This window comes from Chaetura pelagica, unplaced genomic scaffold, assembly GCF_000747805.2.
Source record: "Chaetura pelagica isolate M959 unplaced genomic scaffold, ChaPel_1.0 scaffold170, whole genome shotgun sequence".
NCBI lineage: Eukaryota > Metazoa > Chordata > Aves > Apodiformes > Apodidae > Chaetura > Chaetura pelagica.
Window position 1 is genome coordinate 289865 of NW_009952048.1, and position 19856 is coordinate 309720.

Here is a 19856-nt window from a genome sequence, read left to right on the forward strand (position 1 = left end):
TCGGGGCAGACGCTGACGGATCGCATCGCAGCCGCTCAGTACAGCGTGACGGGGTCGGCCGTGGCCAGAGCCGTCTGCAAAGCCACCACGCACGAGGTGATGGGGCCCAAGAAGAAGCACCTGGACTGTGAGCATCCTCCCCTGGTCGTTTGGGGTTTTTTTTGTACCCCCAGGGCTCTGCCCCTCGGGCTCTGCCTTCCAGCTGCCTGCCTGTCCTTGCAAACCCTGGGAGCTGGGAGGGATACCCACGAGAGGATGAGTTATTGCTGCATTTCTTCTCTCATTGCATAATGCTCCTCTTTCGGCCATTTTTATTTCTTTTCCATCTCATGACCTTTTGATCCAGGAAGGCCAAAGTCAGGCGTGCCTTGTGGAGCAGGGAATGCCTTGGGAAGAGGGGAGGGACACAGGGCTAAACGGGCAAGTGTTTGTCACTGCCTGGTTTGGTGAGGGTTCATCTTGGCAGAGCCATAAATGCTGTGCCAGGAGCTGGGCAAGCACCAGCAGGAGTGTGGTCTTCTCCAGGGGAGACTTGCGAAGGGGCTTGGGTGACGGTGTACTGACCTGGCAAGGCACTGGGGTAACGCTGTGCTGTGGTTTGGGATAGCCCTCCGAGGGTTTAAGGACTGTTGCTGAGGCCCCACACATCTGACAGCAACTTCAGGAGCTGTCCAGTAGTTTTAACTGTGTTTTATTGCAGATGGCTGGTGGCTTTGTCTGGTAGATGTGTGATCTCTTTTGGACTGGCATTAGCTAGTTAATGCATGAACCAAGGCTGAAGTAAAAGCATTTCTTCAAAAACAATGGGCTAGTGATGTTCTGTCTTGGCAATTTTCTTTCTTTTCAACCCACTCAATTGTCAGCCCCTGCTTGGAGACACCAAGGAGTAGAATGGCAAAATAATTTAATTGCATGATGTTAGTTGGCCTTATTTACCAGCAGTAACTCTGTCCAGCATTGAACTCAGTACATCAACAGCAGGTTTTAATGTCTAAAATTAGTGGGTTTCACATTATTTTTTTTTTGACATGGCAAGAAATATTTTCAGGTTTGGTTTTATACCAATCAGTCTCTTGGCTGCTGGCTGGTACTAAGTAGTGCAGGTGCATGTAAGTGCAGTTCTGATGATGCATTTCTTAAAAGGAAGTACTATTACTTCTGGAAAATTAACTCCAGATTTCAGTTGCAACGACTTCATAGGTGGCTCTTAAAGTGGCAAACATCATACTGATCTTCCAGTGTACCTGAATACTCTTCTCTGTATGTCTAACAGATGCTGTTGTAAGCAGCATTTATTGAAGACCAACTCAAGTTTAAGACATTTTAAAAATAGACCAGTCTCAATATAATGTATTCTTGTGTATTTTAAAAAATCACCTTTGTCATTTATGTCTCCTATGTTGCTGTTTGGTAGATGTGGACATTTCTTAATGTCTGATCTGTCCTGTATCTGTTACTAGAAGCTTTAGCTTAAAAAAAACCCCAAAAAACTTGCACACTATGTCTTTTTGTGTGTATTTATAGATATATACACACACACATTACATACACATGCACATATCTGTATGTGTGTGTGTGTATATATATAAATAAAAGTACTGTCTGGAATAAGCAGGATTAAAGTCAGATAGAAGTAATTTACCAGTGCTTGCATTAAGGTCTGGAAAAGGTCTGTCTTTGGATATAAGTGCTAATGTCACTATTTCAGAAAATGAGTGTGGGGGTGACTGAAGCAGTAGCATTCCATGCAATTTCATACCCACCTGCATATAAGTCACACAAGAGGAAGAGAAATGATCATTATATCCATGTTCTGTTTTCCTTCTATTTTCCAAGCTGTATATAACAGTTGAGGGTTTAACTGGTATTATTAAAGACAGAATCTTGTCAGTGGGAGATCCACACTGAAAATTGTGGACTATAAGTGAAAATCAAATGCAGGTTCTAAAAGAAAAAATATTCTCCAGCTTAAACCTGAGGCTTAAAACTTCCCAATGCATTAAGGTAAGTTTTGAGTCAAAGCGCAAAAGATTTAGATGATTAAAACTTCAGGTACCAGAGGGCAATGGTTGGAAGAGATGGTTTATGAAGAGCTGTAATTCTAGTATCCATGTGGGGGTTCTGTGTCCTTAGGGAACTCCATTATTTTGTTTAGTGTCTTAGTGGCCAGGTGTCATGTCACACAACTCCACTACACTGCTTAACAGCTGGGCTTTGTAAATTGAATGGAGTCATCAGCTATTTAGCATGAGTTAAGTAGTCCTGTGAGGATGGGACACAATGATGCCTGTCCCCATGTTTTCTGCAGGAGATAATAGTTCCAGAGGGTTAAAGAAAGGTTATAGATGACTAGATGTAGGCTGGTTTGTTTGGAGGCGGGGGGTTGGGGTTTTTTTGTTTTGCTTTTAGGGTTGTCTTTTTTTAGTGAGTACTACTTACAAGGAATTTGCTGTGTGGAATAGGAAGCATGATTTGGGCATGAATGCACGTGGGTGAGGAAGGGGGGAGGAAAGAGAATGCATGTCTTACGTGAACAGAAGCTGAGCTGTGAAGTGTTTACCTTTGTGCATTTGCCTGTATTTGCACAGCTCACAAGTGCAGGCTTCCATGTGGATGCTGCTCAGTGGCTGTCCTTTGGCAGGGACTCTGGGTGCTGCACGGGCTCCATGTGAAGTACTGAAGTGTGATTAGGTTGCCATCGTACACTCATTACAAAGATTTACCATTTTCTTGAATTCCAGCTCTTATGCTGGGGAATTTCGAGCAACTGTGGGAAGTCATGCCAGCTGGCATTAAATGCCTTTTCCAAGGCCCTGTGGGGAGGAAAGGAATGTAGATCTAGGATGCTCTGATGGTTTGGGACAAGCCATTGTAGTTGGCATATTAAGAGCTCTGCCCCTTTTGGACTTAACAAACTTGTCATCTTGAATTCACGGAATTGTGGTGACTTTATCTCCCTCAGCTAACCATGCTGTATTAAATAAGTTACAATCTGCTACAGCAAGTGAAGAAAACATTTCCACGAAGAACTAGGGATTAGCAATTTAATTGTGCTGCAGTTAGAAGGGCCATTGCAGGTGAATGAGATATATGGACTATGTTAAGGAATTACAAGCTGTGGTAATTCAACTGGGAGGACAATCCTAGTTTACAGCACACAAGTTTCATTATCAGAATTGTTTTGGAAGGTATCTTAAGGCTTTGTTGAGGGTTTAATTGTGTGGGGCAAGTAAAAGCTAGCATGCAGGCTTGAACAGGGGTGATTTTGACAGCATCAACAGGCAAAAGTTCTCAGAGAAGGGAAATAACTTGATTTTCAAGTGTTAAAACACAATAGATGAGGGAGATCTGAACAGATAGCCAGATCTGAACTCAGCTCCTTATATAAAGGTTCTTGCTCAGAATCAGACCATCAACTTTTATTTAGGGAAGTGAATTGCAAACCAGTGAGGTTGTTATGTCTACAGTTGGTCATAACAAGTTCCTGTTTCTGAAAATGATCAAAATGGCTGGGGTTTTCCTTAGTTTATTTTATTGAGTGAATTGCTTTGCTGCTGGAGGAAGTTCTGGAGTGTGTATTGAAGAAAGACCACGTGGTGCCTCCTTACTTCTTCAAAATAATTCTCGTAAGGTAGAAGGCCCTGCAGGAAGCCTAAATCAAGAGCTGGGAGATTTTTATGAAATGTGGAAACAAAGCAGATGAAGATCAGAACTCTTTATTTTCTGTGGGTGTGGAGATGACCTGTGTATCTGTAGTAACATCTTTCCATCCCAAGTCTAATTTTGCCTATTTGCATGTGGCTGGCAAACAAAGGCTCTGAAAGAAAATGTGTAGTTTAATCTGTGCTGGTAATTGAACTTCAAGGGTTGGTGTCAGTATTTTGCTTATGCAGATACTTTTTCCTGCACTGTTTTTGCCTTTCTCCTGTAAACTGGGTATGACCTAAAAAGTTTGAATCACTGTGGTCTCTAGTGTTGAAATAGAAGTGGCTGGTGACCAGAAGTGATAGGTTAAACTTTTTTCCTAGGTGCATCAAAGATAAAGTTTCTTGATTCCACACCTTAGCGTTAGAAACGCTGATCTCATTCCTGAGGGGTAATGTCTGTCGCTTCATTTTTTGGGAGAAATGGGCGTCAGTGGAGCTACCTTGAGTCACAGAGCTTCAGTGGCTGTTAGGATTAACTTGGATGCACATTTCAGAAGTTGTTTACTGTTGAAGGGATTTGGGGAGTGTTCCAAGTCTGTTGGCACTTGAGGCCTTTCCTAGCAGGAGCAGTGCAGACATATGAGTACTGCATTGCTCTGCAGTCCAGGTGACACTTCTGTCTTTATGGCTTTGGAATTACCTTCAAACAATTTACAAGAACAGAATCTGTGTACAAACCGGGCTTAGTCCTTCACATTTTACTAGTGGAACTCTTTTTGCATGTCTCACTGTATTTTCTATTGCAGTAATTTGTCAGTTTCCATGAATGAGAGAACTGAATTTGTTTAAAAGTTGGCATTGAAGATCAGCTCTAATACAGTGTCTTGATTCTTGTCACAGCTGGTGTGTGTTGAGAATTGTGAACTCCTTGTCACCCCTGATAAATCTCTTTCAAACCTGAAAAGAAAAAAAAATCAAGCAAGTCTTTAATTAATTAATGGATATTGCATTAACACATTTATTTGTGTGTATGTAAGGATTTGTCATCAGTCTGTATGTTGAGTAGCTCTGTGTTTCTGTGAGCTTGTCCTGTGTCTTTTCCCAAAACAGTGTTAAGACTCACTTCATTTAGAGGTGTGTAGATCTCTGAATAGAAGTAGAAATGTCTGTTACGAGTAAGGGGAGCTAATAAGAAGTCTTTGTAAGTTAGTTATCTTGAGTATTTCAGTAGCATTAACTTTCAGTTCCCCCTCCACAGGCACATACTGTTTTAAGATGTGTAGTACCAAGAGAAAGCTACCCCTTTAATTAAACTAAGACTTAAGTAGTAATTTTTCAAAACGTTTGAAGCTGGGTAGAAGTTTGAATTCATGTTAAGATAAGGAGGCTGAAACATAGGCAGGATCACTTGATCTTCTGTATCTCAACTCTTCTGTTTTAAGTCGTCTTATGGTACAGTGTGTAAGAAAAGGAAGGGAGGATGAGGAAATAGAAGAGTGAGTAGAGTGTAATATTAAACTTTCATCCAAACAGTGTAACTTGATAAATCTAGGTTGACTAGTCCTACACTCCCTCTCCTTGGCATTTCCTCAGCTGAAGGCATGTGTTCTTAGCCTGCTTTCAATAGTCATCAAAATCCTTCTGTTAAATATACTTTGACAAGGTCATGGATGACAACTTCTGAGACAAGTCAGGTCTTTCTGCTGTACTAACTTCCATTAGTAGACCTTGATGATGGAGTAGCTATGGCTTTCTTTCAGGCCCCTTGTTCATGAGAGGGTCAGTATGACAGTGACCAGTCCATAGTTTTAATCCCTTCTATTTAGTAGCTGCATATGTTTCTAAATAGTCTCCCAGTGTTACTCTCTTAGGTTCTGGGTGTCAGTAGTTGAACATCTTTTCAAGAAACAAGCAAAAAAAAAATAAATCTGCTGTTTGGTTTCCTGTGGTTTGATTTGATTTGTGCCTCTCATTTCGCAGCCTGGCTTTTAAACCCTTTATCTTTGTGTGCCTTAGCTGGGACTGTCCTGCTAATGAGGAATTGTGTGAAGTCTCCAACAAAGTGCTCTGTTGGTGTGGTTGGTCCATACTTCTGCATCTCTGCCCCGTGAAGAATCCTCTGAAGTGCTTAAAAGTAGATTACAGTCAAGATAACTCTGAAGCATGTAGAGCATTTTTGGATGCTATTTATCTTCTCTGCTTCTTGCTGGATGGAGAAATTGGTAGATAAAGAGGAGAATGCTGCCCTCTTAGCACCCATTTCTAAAGAAATGGTACTATAGCAGAGGCACACCTACTTCTGGTATTTTTCTGCCTGTGTTCAGGGTCCTCAAGACTACTTTATTCTTCTACCCTGCTTACCTTCCCCACACACTGGATGTCCATGTCAAGGTGTTGGCTGCAGGAGCAGCCTCTGTGAGAAGAGACCAGGGTGTGCTCCATGGCAGACATGGCTGTGAAGACATGAACCTGCTGCAGGACACAGCTGATCCCATCCACCAAGCTTGTGGCATGTCCAGGAAAACTTGCTTAAGAAAGGAGAGAAGACACTGGACAGGCAGAGGAGGAGGAGGGAAAAGTGAGAAATGGCAGAGAGGACACCAAGGTCAGGTGGAGCAGGAGATCCTCTGTAGTGCTGAAGCAGATATCCCCTGCAGCCTCTGTAAGACACCAGTATTCTCAGAGGTCACAGTGGCAACACCCCTCCACATCCCCTTGGCTACCAAAACCTTGCCATGTGATCCTAGCATGCCCCCAGCCCCTGAAGACACTAAAGGCAGAGACCTTCCTCAGTCAGCTGTGGACATCCAGTATTGCTGAAGGAGCTGGCTTCAGTGTTCCTGGAGGTGGGGGGCATGACATTGAAGCACTTTCCTTAGTCTTACCCAGCCTAAAGATGAGTCAGTGGTCTAATGTTATCCTTAAGTTAACATGCACTGTTCCTTTTTGGAGCTTCTTTTCAGGATGTGTGTAAGGCTGGAAAAGCACAAGTTCTGGTGTGTGCCTCGTGGAGAGACACCTGTGAGTGTCTGATAAAACTCGAATCCCCAAACTTCAACACATGCTGATTAGTAGCAATATCCTGTCCGACTTGGAAAGAAGAGTTTCAAATACCATGAAAACTGAAAAGCAAGTAATAAAGGAAGCCAGGAAATCAGGGTCTGAATGTCAATGCAGACATGTAGTTAGCTGAAAGAGTGGACCATCTAGCATGGGGCTGAACCCTGAACTCAAATTAAATGGTATAATAGAAGAAGCCTTCCTAGTAGGTTTGAAGGCAGTGATCCATAGCAGAGGAATTGCAGCAGTACTTTTGTTTCCCTGAGTCAGCAGTACCAGCAAGACTGCAGAGTGAAACTTCATTGCTAAGCTGATATTAGAGTATCCCACCCCATCAGACTCAGCATGGTTGCTTGGTTTTCCTACTGGCCAAAATTTTGCTTGGATGAGAGCTTGACAACTTAAATAAAACCTGGATAAAGCAGATGTTGGCAATTCCTAGAAGGCAATTGGAATACTTGGCACAGGCTAGCTTGTCACTTTGTGGAGTATGGTTAAGTCTGCTTTTTCTTGAGTCTTGCAAACTGCATGCTAGACCCTTAAAACTGATTTTAGCAGTTTATATCTTGTGGGTTTGATATTTTTTTTTTGTCTGCAGAGCTGCTTGAAAACACTGAAATCAATACAAAGCAAATTTTCAAAGGGTGGGATTTGGGATGTGTTCTGCAGCCACAGCTGGTAGCTGGTCAGCTGCTTGTACTCGTAAAAAAAATGATGTTGTGAAACACATTTATTGAAGCAGTTGAGAGTTGTAATCCGCTAGGAGAGGGTGCATACCAGCAATCTGGACTAGTACCACAAATGGTACTGGACATCACCCCTAAAATGTCAATGAATGTAGATGGAACAGTGTTTTCTAGGCTGCTGGGAAATGGTGCATCCACTGGGCATCTGAGGCTTGCAGCTCAGTTGTAGGCACAGGACTGGAAGTGACAGAGCACTGTATTATTTCTGATTTCTTGACAAACCAAGACTAAATACCCTTCTGTTCCTCCTCCCTGTCCAGGATAACATGATTTCATGCTTTGTTTTAGATTATATCTGTATCTTAACTTAGTTTAATGAAGGGAACTGGATGCTGAGAAGTCCTGGTGTGGTGCTAACGTTGTGTCTTTATGTAATCTCTACTCTGGCTGTTTGAGCTGTGGCAGGATGTCAGTCGGCTGCCTTTCCTAGATGTTGGTTTTTCTAGCTACTGATAGAACTCAAATTTGTTACGATATTTTTTGTAGAGAAGATTTTGTGAGTACATAGGCATGATCATTCTTGAAGGCCACCAAGAAGGCACACCCTACCTCTCATGTCTACTGAGAACTGCAAGTTGCTGACAGGACGTGTCTGCAGCTTGGGTCTGGCTCGTGGCAATTAACTCTTTTCTTGGTTGTAAGCCAATATGCAAAATCACCACAGGTAGAAAGCAAGTTGGCAGGAACTCCTGTCTTGTACTTAGGCCACAGAGCTCTAGCAAAACACTTGAGCCAAGGCAGCTTTACTTTGTCAAAGGAGGACTGAAAAAGAAAGCAGTGCTCTTGGCTAGTTGTTTTTAGGTATTTAGGTGACTAGGTTATGGCTGAGATGTGAAACATTGTTAAGGGTAGAGTGGAGAGTTTGGTGTCCAGTTGAGCTAAATTTTTTCTACCATATATTTAAAGAACAGAAAAACGTGTCCTTTCAAGGAAGTCTCAAACTTTGCTGTCTGTCCTCAAGGGGTGAGACAAGGCTGTGGCTTGAGTGGAATGGATCACTAGAACTGACTCGTGGCTTGGCATAAGCATGGATGACACAAGGGCAGCGGGTGCTTCCAAAGCAGATGGTCAGTGGTCAGCCTGCAGAGCCTGGCAGGAGCCTAGTGCCTCTGGCAGTTTTGTTGTATCCCTTAAGTCTTTCTGATAGCTTACAGAATGTTTCAAAATGGTCCTGCATAGAAGTGAGAGGAAGACGTGACTGCGCAGAGCATGAATAAAACATTGCTGCCTTGTCGCCCACATTCTTAAAGTGTGTGCAAGTTTACAAGCTTAGAGGAAGGTCCCCAAAGGCAGCAATGGGTTATCTTGCCACAGTGCAGGACTGCAGTAGCTAGAGCATGCATCTTTACACATGACTGAAGAGCCCACATAGATGCACTTCAGTGGGAGTTTGAACTGTTTTAAAAAGAACTCTTGCTTTCACTTCTCGTTTTGGAGAGTGGAGGACCTGTATGAAAGGGGGAAGCCAGTTGGCCTGGTTCCTGGCTCTGAAGGCTGCTGTTTCTCATTATGAAGAAGTCGAAGATAGGTGGAAACCTTTAACATACCATTGCCTCAGTTCCTTGGCAACCCTAGAGTTTTAAGACCTAACCTTTTCAAATGGAGACTTGGGTTTGGATCTTGCTGCATGACTCTTGAATCCAAAGTAAGGTTACTGTACCTTAATGTGAATTTTATAGCTTCATCTAAACCTATTTATAGGAGAATGTACATTCTGCTAAGGGGCAGTAAGCCAGAGGAAGTCAGCCTCTCTAGTGTGCCAGTGTTGTGAAAACGTGCATTTTATCATCAGTGATGTTTCATTACTGGCATCTGAAACAGAATGCTGTTTTCATGTGACTTCCTTGCCTGTGACTTCCTGCTCTGATCTTTCATTCTAAGCCACATAGAATCTTTCTAGTTTCGCTAAGCTTGACTTTAACTTCAAATTGCTCTATTTGTGAATGGCAGGAGTATTAACAGGTGATGTTTGCTATGTTTGGAACAGGTGAGTTTAAAGAACTTCCTCTTGTTTGTCAGGAAGCTGGAAATTGCTCAGGCAGTACTATGAGGTGCTGCCTTTCAAAATTTACCTCTGTATTGTGCTTAGGAGTTTAGTTGAAGTTTCTGAGTGTTCCAGCCTAGAGATCTGACTCTGTGGAAATGTTTGCTGCCTAGATGTGAGCCTGCATGTTGGATGCCAGCTTCCTTACTCATCAATAGCTTGATAGGAGACATCCAACACCAGTGGCAAACACATCTTCCAGAGGCATTGGTGACTTTGAACTGTTAGATAGCAACTTACTGTTGTCAGTATTTTCAAAGTTAGTAGTCCTAACAGCATCTCTTATCTGTCAGTTACATGTTCTGTTTAATTTAACAACATTTTTTTGCAACATCAGGAAATGTGCAGTATATGAAAGGCTGCAGGCTCATGTTGAAGACTCTACTGGTACTTGATGTTAGTTCTTTCAAAATTTCTGAGACTTAAACTCGCTTCTGTGTGGCAGAAGCAAAGAAACCTTGTTTAACTGGTATAATACAAGGGAGTGAACATAAAGAAATTGCATGTTTGCCTTATTTTTTTTAGCAAAGGAGTAAAGTTTTGTCTAATTGTAAAGGACAATTAACAAGAGGGGTTGGAAGAGATGGTCTTTAAAGGTCCCTTCAAACTCAAAACATTCCATGATTATGAAATTACTTCACCCAATGTTATAAAATACTGGTTAGCTGCAGCTTTTTCATTATGCCTCTAAGAGATCACACTGTTGCACTGACTGCATGGACAGGTTTGCGCTACACTTTTTCCTACCGACATGTCCGTGTTTTCAACAGCACTCTCTGCATAATTGTGGGCATTTTATTCCCAGTTAAGAATTCCAACCCATTCTAAGCATGTGGTGGCTTGTCAGCAAGGCAGAGTGCACAGGCTCTCTGGTATTGTTTGGCCGTTTTCCAGGCTGACATTACTGCAGGTTGTATCATGACGTGGTGTCCACTGACAGAATAGCTGGAGTCTCAGAACAATCCAGCTGAGCAGAAAAAACATGGCCACGATCTGGATATTGAAAGTTAGATGTGTCAGCTGCTGACCCTGCCTGCTCAACTGACCTGAATCTAGCAGATAGGCTGCAGCTGATTAATGTGTCACTGAAGTTGATTTCATGTTGCCTCATTCCCACCCTATTTTTTAATGTGTTCCCAGCGTGCAACAGCCAAGCAGTGCAGCTGAAATACCAGGCTACTTCTAATGTATTTTCAGTCTCATTCAGATTTGTAGTGGATTCCAAATTGCTATTCTGGGCAGAGTTGATAGGCTAGTGGCAGTTTCAATTCTACAAGTTTGTTAAAAGCAAATGGCTTTCTAAAGAATGTAGGTGATTTGGGGGTGGAAAGCACTAGTGAGGGTTCATTCTTCTCAGAATAAAAATGACAGCAGCACAACTCTGATAGCTCAGGTACCAGGCCTCAGTTGAGTACCACTTTTTGCCAGATGTGGTTGCTGTGTAAGAGCTGTCCAATATGTAAAGGCTGAATAGAAAATATTCTATTGCAGAGATTACAGCAAATGACCACATGCTGCTGTGGCAAACATTAAATCCTCAATTTTCTAGTGTAGTTGTGCTGTTCAGGATGAAAGCTGCAATTGATCCTGTTACTGATATTCTAATAAGCAGCCAAGTGACAAGAGTTACAAATTTATGTAACCAACAGGTTATGTTCACCCTCAGGGAAGGATAATCATGGGTCACAGCTGGAATCCTGGTGCGCAGTTGCAGTAGTCAAGTTAACTAGATCTTACCTTCATCTCTCTGTCTAAGCAATAATCTTGCAAAAATGTACCCTCTTCAAACTTGTTCTGTTGCATGCAGCAAGACCTAGGATGTAACAGGACTGTGGCTTGTATGGATGGAGAGAATTAGAGGAAATTGAATCAATGCTTTGAAGGTTTGTCAGAAGATGGTCTCATGGCCACATTTTGATATTTCTTCTCTAAGTTAATGTGTACTTTGGTTAAGGTTTCCACGTTTGAACTGTGTAAGAAAATGGCTCATAGAATGAGGTATGAGATTTGCCATGCAGGGATAAAAGTTCCTTTTTATGCAAAGTTACTGGTCAAATGCTTAACACAAATGCTACTTGTAATGTTGGTAGGGTTTATGCCATGTTCCTTCCTCCCCTAGAGTTTGGCATCTAAGATTCCATGGTGTAATAGGATGGGGAATTTCTCCAAGACAGTTGCTTTTGTATTTGAACCTTATAACCATTGATTGGTGTCCACCAAAAGCAAACAGTATTTTGTGTATCTTAAAATATTGAGAGCTGTGCAAAAAAGGTAGTACAGTAGTGATCATGGCTCAGCTGCTATTTACAGTAAGTCAATAAAATAGAGAAGTGGCACATGTAGCTCCAGAATTGTGTGATGCTTTGTATCAACATAAGCAGAACTTCTCAGCTTTTGTTGTTGAGCAGAAAAATACATGCATGTGTTGAGGCAGTTGTGGAGCAATATTTGTGTGGAGTGAGAATCTGGAACATGGTCATCTTTGGGTGAGAGAAAATAAATGTTAAACCAGTGATTTCTCTTCTTTGCCCTGTTTTCCAGAATTTGTATTCTTACCTGAGACTAATTCTTCAAAGTAAGTGAATTCTGTACCAAAGAGCTTCAAGACTGAGCTTACTACTTTGAACAGGGGAAATGTTCCATGCTTAATAAATAAGGCTTTTTCTACAGTAAAACTGCTTGAAAAAAGCTGTGGTTGGGAAGAAACCAGGCAGGATTCTTTGACCATGGGGCCTTTTCCCATTTGCTTAGAGTTCTGGCTTCAGGTGATTGAGGCTAAAAAGCTGCTTTCCTTAGCATGTTTGGACGAGGAAGTCCATGTGGCCTGTCTTCTGGGTGACAGCTGTATTGTTCCAGATATTTAATTCCTGAGTGAAATGAAATTTTTTATTCTTCTGAATTGTTGGATTGTGAGTGTCAGTAGGGTCTCAGGCTTTGTCCATACAGCTTATGCATCACTTATTAGTTAACAGTCTTAAAGACTATACTTAAAATCCTCATCATGCTTAAACTGGGGCTTCTGCAGCTGGCCTGAATGTCATCTTTCAGTTGAACTACTCTCAAGGAGAAAACTACAGTGTAAACACTAAAGATGATGCACATTATTCTCCCCCAAAGGCAGTGGAACTGCCCCAGGGTACTTTTACTTCAAAAGTATTCATAATTCATGGAACTTGAAGGAGTTGCATATGGCAAGAATTTTTTTAAGACTATGTAATAATACTTTTTCCCCATTATCAGTACTTAGGGAGACAGCTGGATTGGTCACATCCTCTGTTAGCTTTCATTTTCCCAATTCCAAGAGAGCTGCAGCTGAACCTCTCAGGAGGAAAAGCCATATATAAAAATCATTAAGGACCGAAAGGGACATAAATCTAATATAACTGATCTAATACTGCTAATGAGCTGGGGTGGTTCTTGCAGATGACGTAAAGCCAGATACCTTGCTCTGATATAGTGGGGAAGGAGGGGTGGAAACTGTATGGAAATGCATTTGGATAAAATCCAGCAATGTAAATAGCAGTAGTTTTTCCAGCTTTGTTTTCAAAACAGGTATTTGGTGATATAGGAAGCAGTACACTGTTATGTGTGTGATAAGATTATTCTAAGGCTAATTAAACTCTCTGTTCGAGAAGTAACTGGAGGAAGCTCCAAGAGAAATCAGCTGGTACTTCATGTGATTGATAGGGAAGGATAAACTTGTTCTCTCTTTGCAAAACACTTCATACTGTGGGTAGTACCAGTATGCCTGTGTGTAGTCAGAGAAGATGAAGTTGTGTATAAAAGGTTATTTTGGTGTGAGATGCTATTGTGTGGTACAAAGACTGATTGTTATGACCTCTTAAACTTCAGGATCTGCAGCAAGTATTTGTCATCACAAGAATGAAATGTTTAAGAAGAAGAGGTCTGTGAAGCAAGGCTGGAGAGAGGAGGTAACAGTCCCCTTAGTTGTTTGTAGTCAAAAGTCACAGCTGCATTTCTGCAGAAGTTTATAGTACCTGGAGAGCATGTGCTCAGCTGAAGATTGTGTTTAGGCTTGTCACAGGCATGAAAGCACATAGGCAGTAGCTGGAAGATTCTGGACTTTGAAGGCTAGCCTTGCAGGAATCAAGGTGAAATGTAGTAGTCTTGAGCTAAACTTTTGGGAAGAAGGAGGAGACAGCATGAATTGTTGTTCTGCTTGGGAAGACTAACACAAGATGGATTAGGATGCATGTTTATGGAGACAGGGCAAGCTGGAGGTGAAATGACTAGATGGTAAACTTTAACTCCACAGATGACTTCCCAGCTCTTGTTTGTGGAATTGCTTGATAGTCAAAAGCCAGCAACATTAAAATAATCTGATGTTCTCATGAGCAATTACCATAGAAGCAGAAACTATAAGTTTGTTCTGTTTTACAGTACTGTTTTGTGGTCACTCCTCTGTAGACCTGGAAGTTCAGTGCTTGCATTGGTTAGCACAACAATGCAGTAGCTTCCTGATACAGTTCTGGGTCTCAAGAGGGAGGACTTGTAGTGTTACTTGCCTATTTTAACTTTTTTTTGTTGAGGCTTGTAAACTCACACTTTTAGCTATTTCTTTCTGTTCTTTACTAGCCTAGATTTGGAACAATCCTACATTTTCTGTTCTGTAGGTTCAAAGCACTATTTAAATAGCTATAACCAAGAAAAAAAACCTGTGAGGATTATTGTAACCCTCAGTGTAATAGTGAGGAAGATCTCTAAGGGGGTTACTCTCAGATTTGACAGAAGTTTAGGAACTGAATATATGACACAGCTCTGATGCTGAGATAACTTGTGTGTTAATTCAACCTAGAATTAATTAACCTTCTCTTAAGTTGGCACCAATATCCCTTGGAACAGAGAGGTCTTGTGCTCTGCTTCGGTTTCACTGCATACTGAAATGTAAATTGTGAATAATTAACTTTGAACTGGGGAATCCCAGGTCTGTTGATTAAAGAACTGAGTAAAGAAAAAAACCAAACACCAAAAGATGAGGAAAAAGTCCTGACTAGATCCAAAATACAATCTGAAAAGGTAAAGGAATAAGGAAGATTCTTTAAAGTGTCATATAAAGTCTCATTAAAAAAAAAAAAAAAAAAAAGTCAAACCCAGAAAGTGATTTAAATGAGACTGAAGAGGTCTGAAATTCTGAAGACTTTGAAACTTCCTTGATGTTTTCTGTTTTGCCTTATGATCTTAAATGCCAAAACTAGCCATAACTTTTAGTGGTCTCTTTAAAAGGTCATGAAGAGCTAAGGTATCTTAACTTGCTTTAGTCTTCATCACTGAACTCTCTGCCAATCTTCCTGAATCTGTCAGGTTTGTCTTGTTATTAATGAAGGTGTTGGTCATACTCTAGCTTTGCTTCTCTTCCCTAATGAAGTTGCAGATGTCTTAACACTGGGTCAAAAAGTTGGCTAGTTGAAGAGTGGTGTTTAGATTTAAGTTATGGTATCAGAGAATTGGCAACCATTAATTTCTTCTGTGTGCATTGTTTTTGCATTTCAAAACTTAACTAGGAAAAAAGTGTATTGAAGTCACAATTATAATTTAAACCAGTGTCTCTAGACTGAGTAAGTGCTCAGAATGAGCAGCTACCAACACAAAGGAAACACAAGAAATCACATACTGTGGGTACTCTTCTTAGAATTTGTATTTGAGCTCAGTTTCTGGGTTTAGGTGTCAGTGAACATGACATGGGTGCCTGCAGTAGCAGAGACTTCATCGGAAAAGTACCATTAATCCTTGTTTGTCCTACTTGTGTGTACCCCAAGTGGAATCAACTTTATGAAGTTGGTTTGTGTGGCTTCTGATAGGCTATTCTTCATCTTGTATTTCTTAATATTATCTATTTTGTATTAACAAGTCCACCTTTGGAAGACTGAACTTCATTGTCTCTTTTGATAAGTAAATTTCTGTCCCACTAGTAAATGTCTGAATCTGTATCTTTTGAGTATACAGCTTGTAGATTTTCTTCTGGTTTATGTATTTGCTTTTACCTTGTACCTATTCTTCCCTACCAGACTCAAGTCAAATGAGTTTTGCCAAGTTTTATTTTAAAATTCAGCTTAGCCATCAGACTGTTGCCCAGAGTTTGTTGAGGTTAGCTACACTTGTGAGTTGCTGTTGACTTGTGAGTCAGCTGTAGGTGCAGCTGATTGCTGGTTAAGCTGAAACTCTATTATATTTGGGAAATAAACTGAGGAAGTTTGAATTTCTTAACTTTGTGGTGTGACTTAATGGAAAACAGGTCTGCAAGATTTAACTCCTATCTGTTCTTTTTTTTCTCCGCTCTCAGATGATGAGTAAAATCTTCATGCGTGATTTAATTACTCTCTGTGCACTGAAAGTAGTATGCTTAAATTTAATCATACCTCTCTACTCCATGCACTAAAATTACTCAAGTCCTAAAAGATTCAGAACTGCAGACTGAGATGCTGTACCCTCCAGCAGCTTGGAGAGGAGGCAGAAGTGGCTGAGGGACTTCTGGAGTGCTGCAGTGGCATATAGGAGTAGTGCCTTGTAGCCTCCATGGCCAGCATTGCTGTGGGTGAACTCCTCTGGGGTTCCATTATCTAACATCCACCAAGGGAGTACACAGTTTATAGCAATTGTGTCTACACAACTTATTCCCTCTTCAATAGTGAGCTACATACTGAATCTTAAGACTGAAACCTTGAGATTTGATGCACGTTCCCTTATACTAAGGACAGATGCTGTTATCTGCAATAAGAGCTCTGAACAGGGTAAACAGTGAGCAAGCCACTTGTGACTTGCTTCTAGGCTTTTACAAACCACTGTCTTCTATAATGTATTCATCAGCAATACAGAATAAAAGGTTATTGGCCTGTTTCTACAACAAGATCAAGGGGAACTGTTGGAGCTCTGTGAGCTTGAACTGCTGACATTCAGCAGCATGGCTTTACTACTGTAGTACTTTGCAGAACTGCCTCCTTCAAGGGTTGTAGTACTGAGGTTATAGATGTTAATTTTGCATTTCAGAAGGTGTCCTGCAAAAAAACCCCAACCCCCCAACCAAAAAAAAAAACAACATAGCAAAAAAGCCATTTTAAAATCAAACTTGGCAAAGAGATCACATAATTTGTCTTGTCTCATTACAGAAAATCATTCCAGTGACCTTATGCCCATATGAAGTTTGGCTTCATATGAAGAGGCTTCTGACTCTGAGCTATAGCCTGTCTGCTTCTGGGGTAGAACATTTGTCATCACTGAATGACACATTTGTCATGACTGAATGAACATTTCTAGTCTAGGGAGGGGAAAAAAGAAATATGTGGAAAATCATTAACAGTGGTTACTACCCTCTTAGGAAAAGTAAAAGATGAGTATTTTGATTAGTTACACAGATACTGCTTAGTCCATTAGTCAAACTGCTTAATTTTTAACTTTTTCTACTATGTCTTCAAACTTTAAGCCTCACCTCTCCAATGTGGTCTATATTCTCTGCTCCTTGTGTTGCATGAAGTCTCCTGAAGTCTTGCCAGGACTGCACTTGGCATCACAGGGGTTTTGGTCATGCAGTTGCTGTATGTAGGTTCCAGCTGTGTCTCCAAAACTAGGTAATAGCTTGTAGAAGGTTGTTACAGGCTGCCCAGGAAGAGTTTGTAGGTAATAGATGATGTAGTCAATCAAAGATCCTCTCAGCAGTTGTGGGATAGCAGTGCTAGTGGAAAGCTTGCTGCCCCACTGTGATTTAAGTACTTAAGTTCATGTGCTCTCCTGTGCAAGTCTACACTTTTCTGATGTACAGGACACAATGCTGTATTTTACTGTTTTTCCCTGTGACAGCCTAATACCTTATTTCTTTGTAAGGTGCAGTCGCTTGCAGAAAACTATTACTTTTCACTAGAAACTAATGTCTATCTTTGCCTTCTTCCATAGTGTTGAAGAGGTCTTGGTGCATGCCTGAGGGCACTCTTCTGCTCTCTAGGTCTGCAGGCACTCTAGGAGGTGTGCTGCAGCATGCTGATGAAACTTTAACCTCTGAGATGAATAGAGTATCTGTTTCTGGTGATACTACTTTTTGCTGATGTGACTGGGTTCAATAGGCTTGATGTATTGTAGGTGAAGTATTAAATAATACTTATTCATCTAACCCAAAGGTAGTGAACTACCACAATTAACTTGAAAACCAGCAAGCAGCAAAGTCATGTGATGTGCACCTGAATTTCAAGTGGGATGAGGATGGAGAAAGGTTGGGACATAGCTTAGGACAGAATTGTTGGAAAGCTAATACTGGTGGACGAAAGAGTCATAGCAGTGTTGCTGTCAGGATATACTAATATAATTTCATGGCTTTGGTTTGTTTGTTTGTTTGTTTTTAAATGTAAAACAGAAGTAGTGAACTTGCTGTTTGTCACAGCTGTGGCCTGAAGCCTGGTGGGCTGAAAGCTTGGCCATGCTGCAGACTTTTTTGTCTTATCTGTAGCACCTAACACTCCTTTTCTCTCTTACAGACTTGATCCAAGCAACTAATGAAACAAACGTGAATATTCCTCAGATGGCTGATACGCTTTTTGAGCGAGCAACAAATAGTAGCTGGGTGGTTGTATTCAAGGCCTTAGTTACCACACATCATCTAATGGTTCATGGCAACGAGGTAAGTGTAACCAGGTTTCTCCAGGTCTCTCTTGAGACCAGATTGGCAGTGAGCAGACTCCAAGCCAAAAAACATTAGTTGTGCAAAAGCATCTGTTCTGAACCAAAAAGGACTAGAGAACAAAGGGCAAGAATGATTCTTGATGAGGAGCAAACTTACCTTGGACAACACAGTTGGAGGCATGCCTATTATCTGTCTCTTCATTTACAAAACTGTAGCATAAGAACATGCACCAGCTTGTTCCAGGATGTTGACAATTCATGTGCTAATTGAAAAGAGAGCTATGCAGGATGAAAGACTACCTGGGACCTTTTGAGTCAGTGGTGATGTTCTGGCACAAGTGTACTGCCATCAAATAGCTACCCTCTCTGCATGGGTGTTAAAGTCTCCCTAGAGCTGTAAATCCAACTTGTTAGCCTTTTTGGATTGTATTTTCCTTGCCCTTGCTTTTTATTGACCTGAATAGAGTGTTGTGTCTGCATAAATACAAAACCCATACTTAAAGAGCTTTAATATAGCTGTGAAACAATTGCTGTCTGTATATTAAGTGTTTTCATGCAATGAACTTTTCCAGTGTCACAGCATAGTTTTTTATTCCTGTTCCATTTTTTGTTCCAAGCTTTGGCCAGTATTCTTAGTTGCTCTCTGTGTAACTGTTTCAGTCTGTTAGTCCCTGTGCTTGATGTGGGGCCTGTTTGTTATTAAAACAGGCTCTCAGCTTGGCTGAAACTGAGGGCTGCTGGATTGAAAAGTCTGAGACTAGTCTGGATATACTGCTTTGCAAGCAGATAAATCTTGTGCTTCCTCAAATCTCTTTGAAAATTAACCATTTTTTCCACTCCTTCCACAGTCTGGTTTGTATTTGCAGAGAATCTATTTTTATGTATACAGTAGGATGTTTAGTAGAGGTTCATAACTAATCTGAATTGATGAAAAAGGTTTTGAGGAAGGTATTACAGGCTAAGCAAAAATCTGGGGTTTTGTGTGTGTATGCTGGAGCTAGACTGGTCATATTCCTGCTAAGAAGTACAACTTCCTGCCTTCAGATACAACCTGTGATAAGAAAATACCTTTGTCTTGCAGAGATTTATTCAGTACCTGGCATCTAGAAACACATTGTTCAATCTCAGCAATTTTCTGGACAAAAGTGGGTCTCATGGTAAGCCTACTCCTGTTTATAATCTTAACAAGATTCTAAGTAAGATACTATTGTTAATTTGCTTCTTAGTTCACGAGATGCAAGTAATAAAAATGTGCTACTAAAGCCTTTTTATAAGTACTTAATGGATATAGAGCCCAAGTCAGCTTCTGGACAACTTCAGAACAGTTTCTCAGTTCTTGCAGAATTTTTGCTTAAGAGGTGAAAATGTACAACTGCCTTAGAAAGTGCTGCTTGGAATCAGGGCTGGGTCAGCTATTTCCTTAACTGTTGTGGGAGTTAAGGATGCAAAGGATAACTTTCCATCTAGTTTTCTGATTTTCACTCAGTCTTAAATGGTAATTTAATTGCTAGGGGACACTGCACTTTTTAGAATTTGTCTATATGAATGTTTAGTTTGGGGAAGCAGCAGGAAGGTACCAAAAAATCTAGCTGGTTTTGATTTCAGTAGTGAATTTAGAAGGTCTAGGCAAAAATTAAGGAGCTTATTTCACGGCAGTTCTAGTAGAACAGAGAGGAAAGTTATGTATTGGCAGCTGCCAGAGTGTATCAGTAGACTGTATGCAGAACGCAGGAA

The 19856-nt window shown here is 40.9% G+C and overlaps 1 protein-coding gene across 1 annotated transcript in view; it reads left to right on the forward strand.

Annotated features, from left to right (window-relative positions):
• Positions 1 to 6: 6 nt before the first annotated feature.
• Positions 7 to 19856, forward strand: part of SNAP91 (synaptosomal-associated protein, 91kDa) — a 70438-nt gene continuing 50588 nt past the window's right edge. The window contains exons 1-3 of the mRNA XM_010003136.1: positions 7 to 127; positions 17978 to 18120; positions 19204 to 19279. Coding sequence (XP_010001438.1) covers positions 100 to 127; positions 17978 to 18120; positions 19204 to 19279 — 247 coding nt within the window. The 5' untranslated portion in view covers positions 7 to 99. The remainder of the gene's footprint in view (positions 128 to 17977; positions 18121 to 19203; positions 19280 to 19856) is intronic.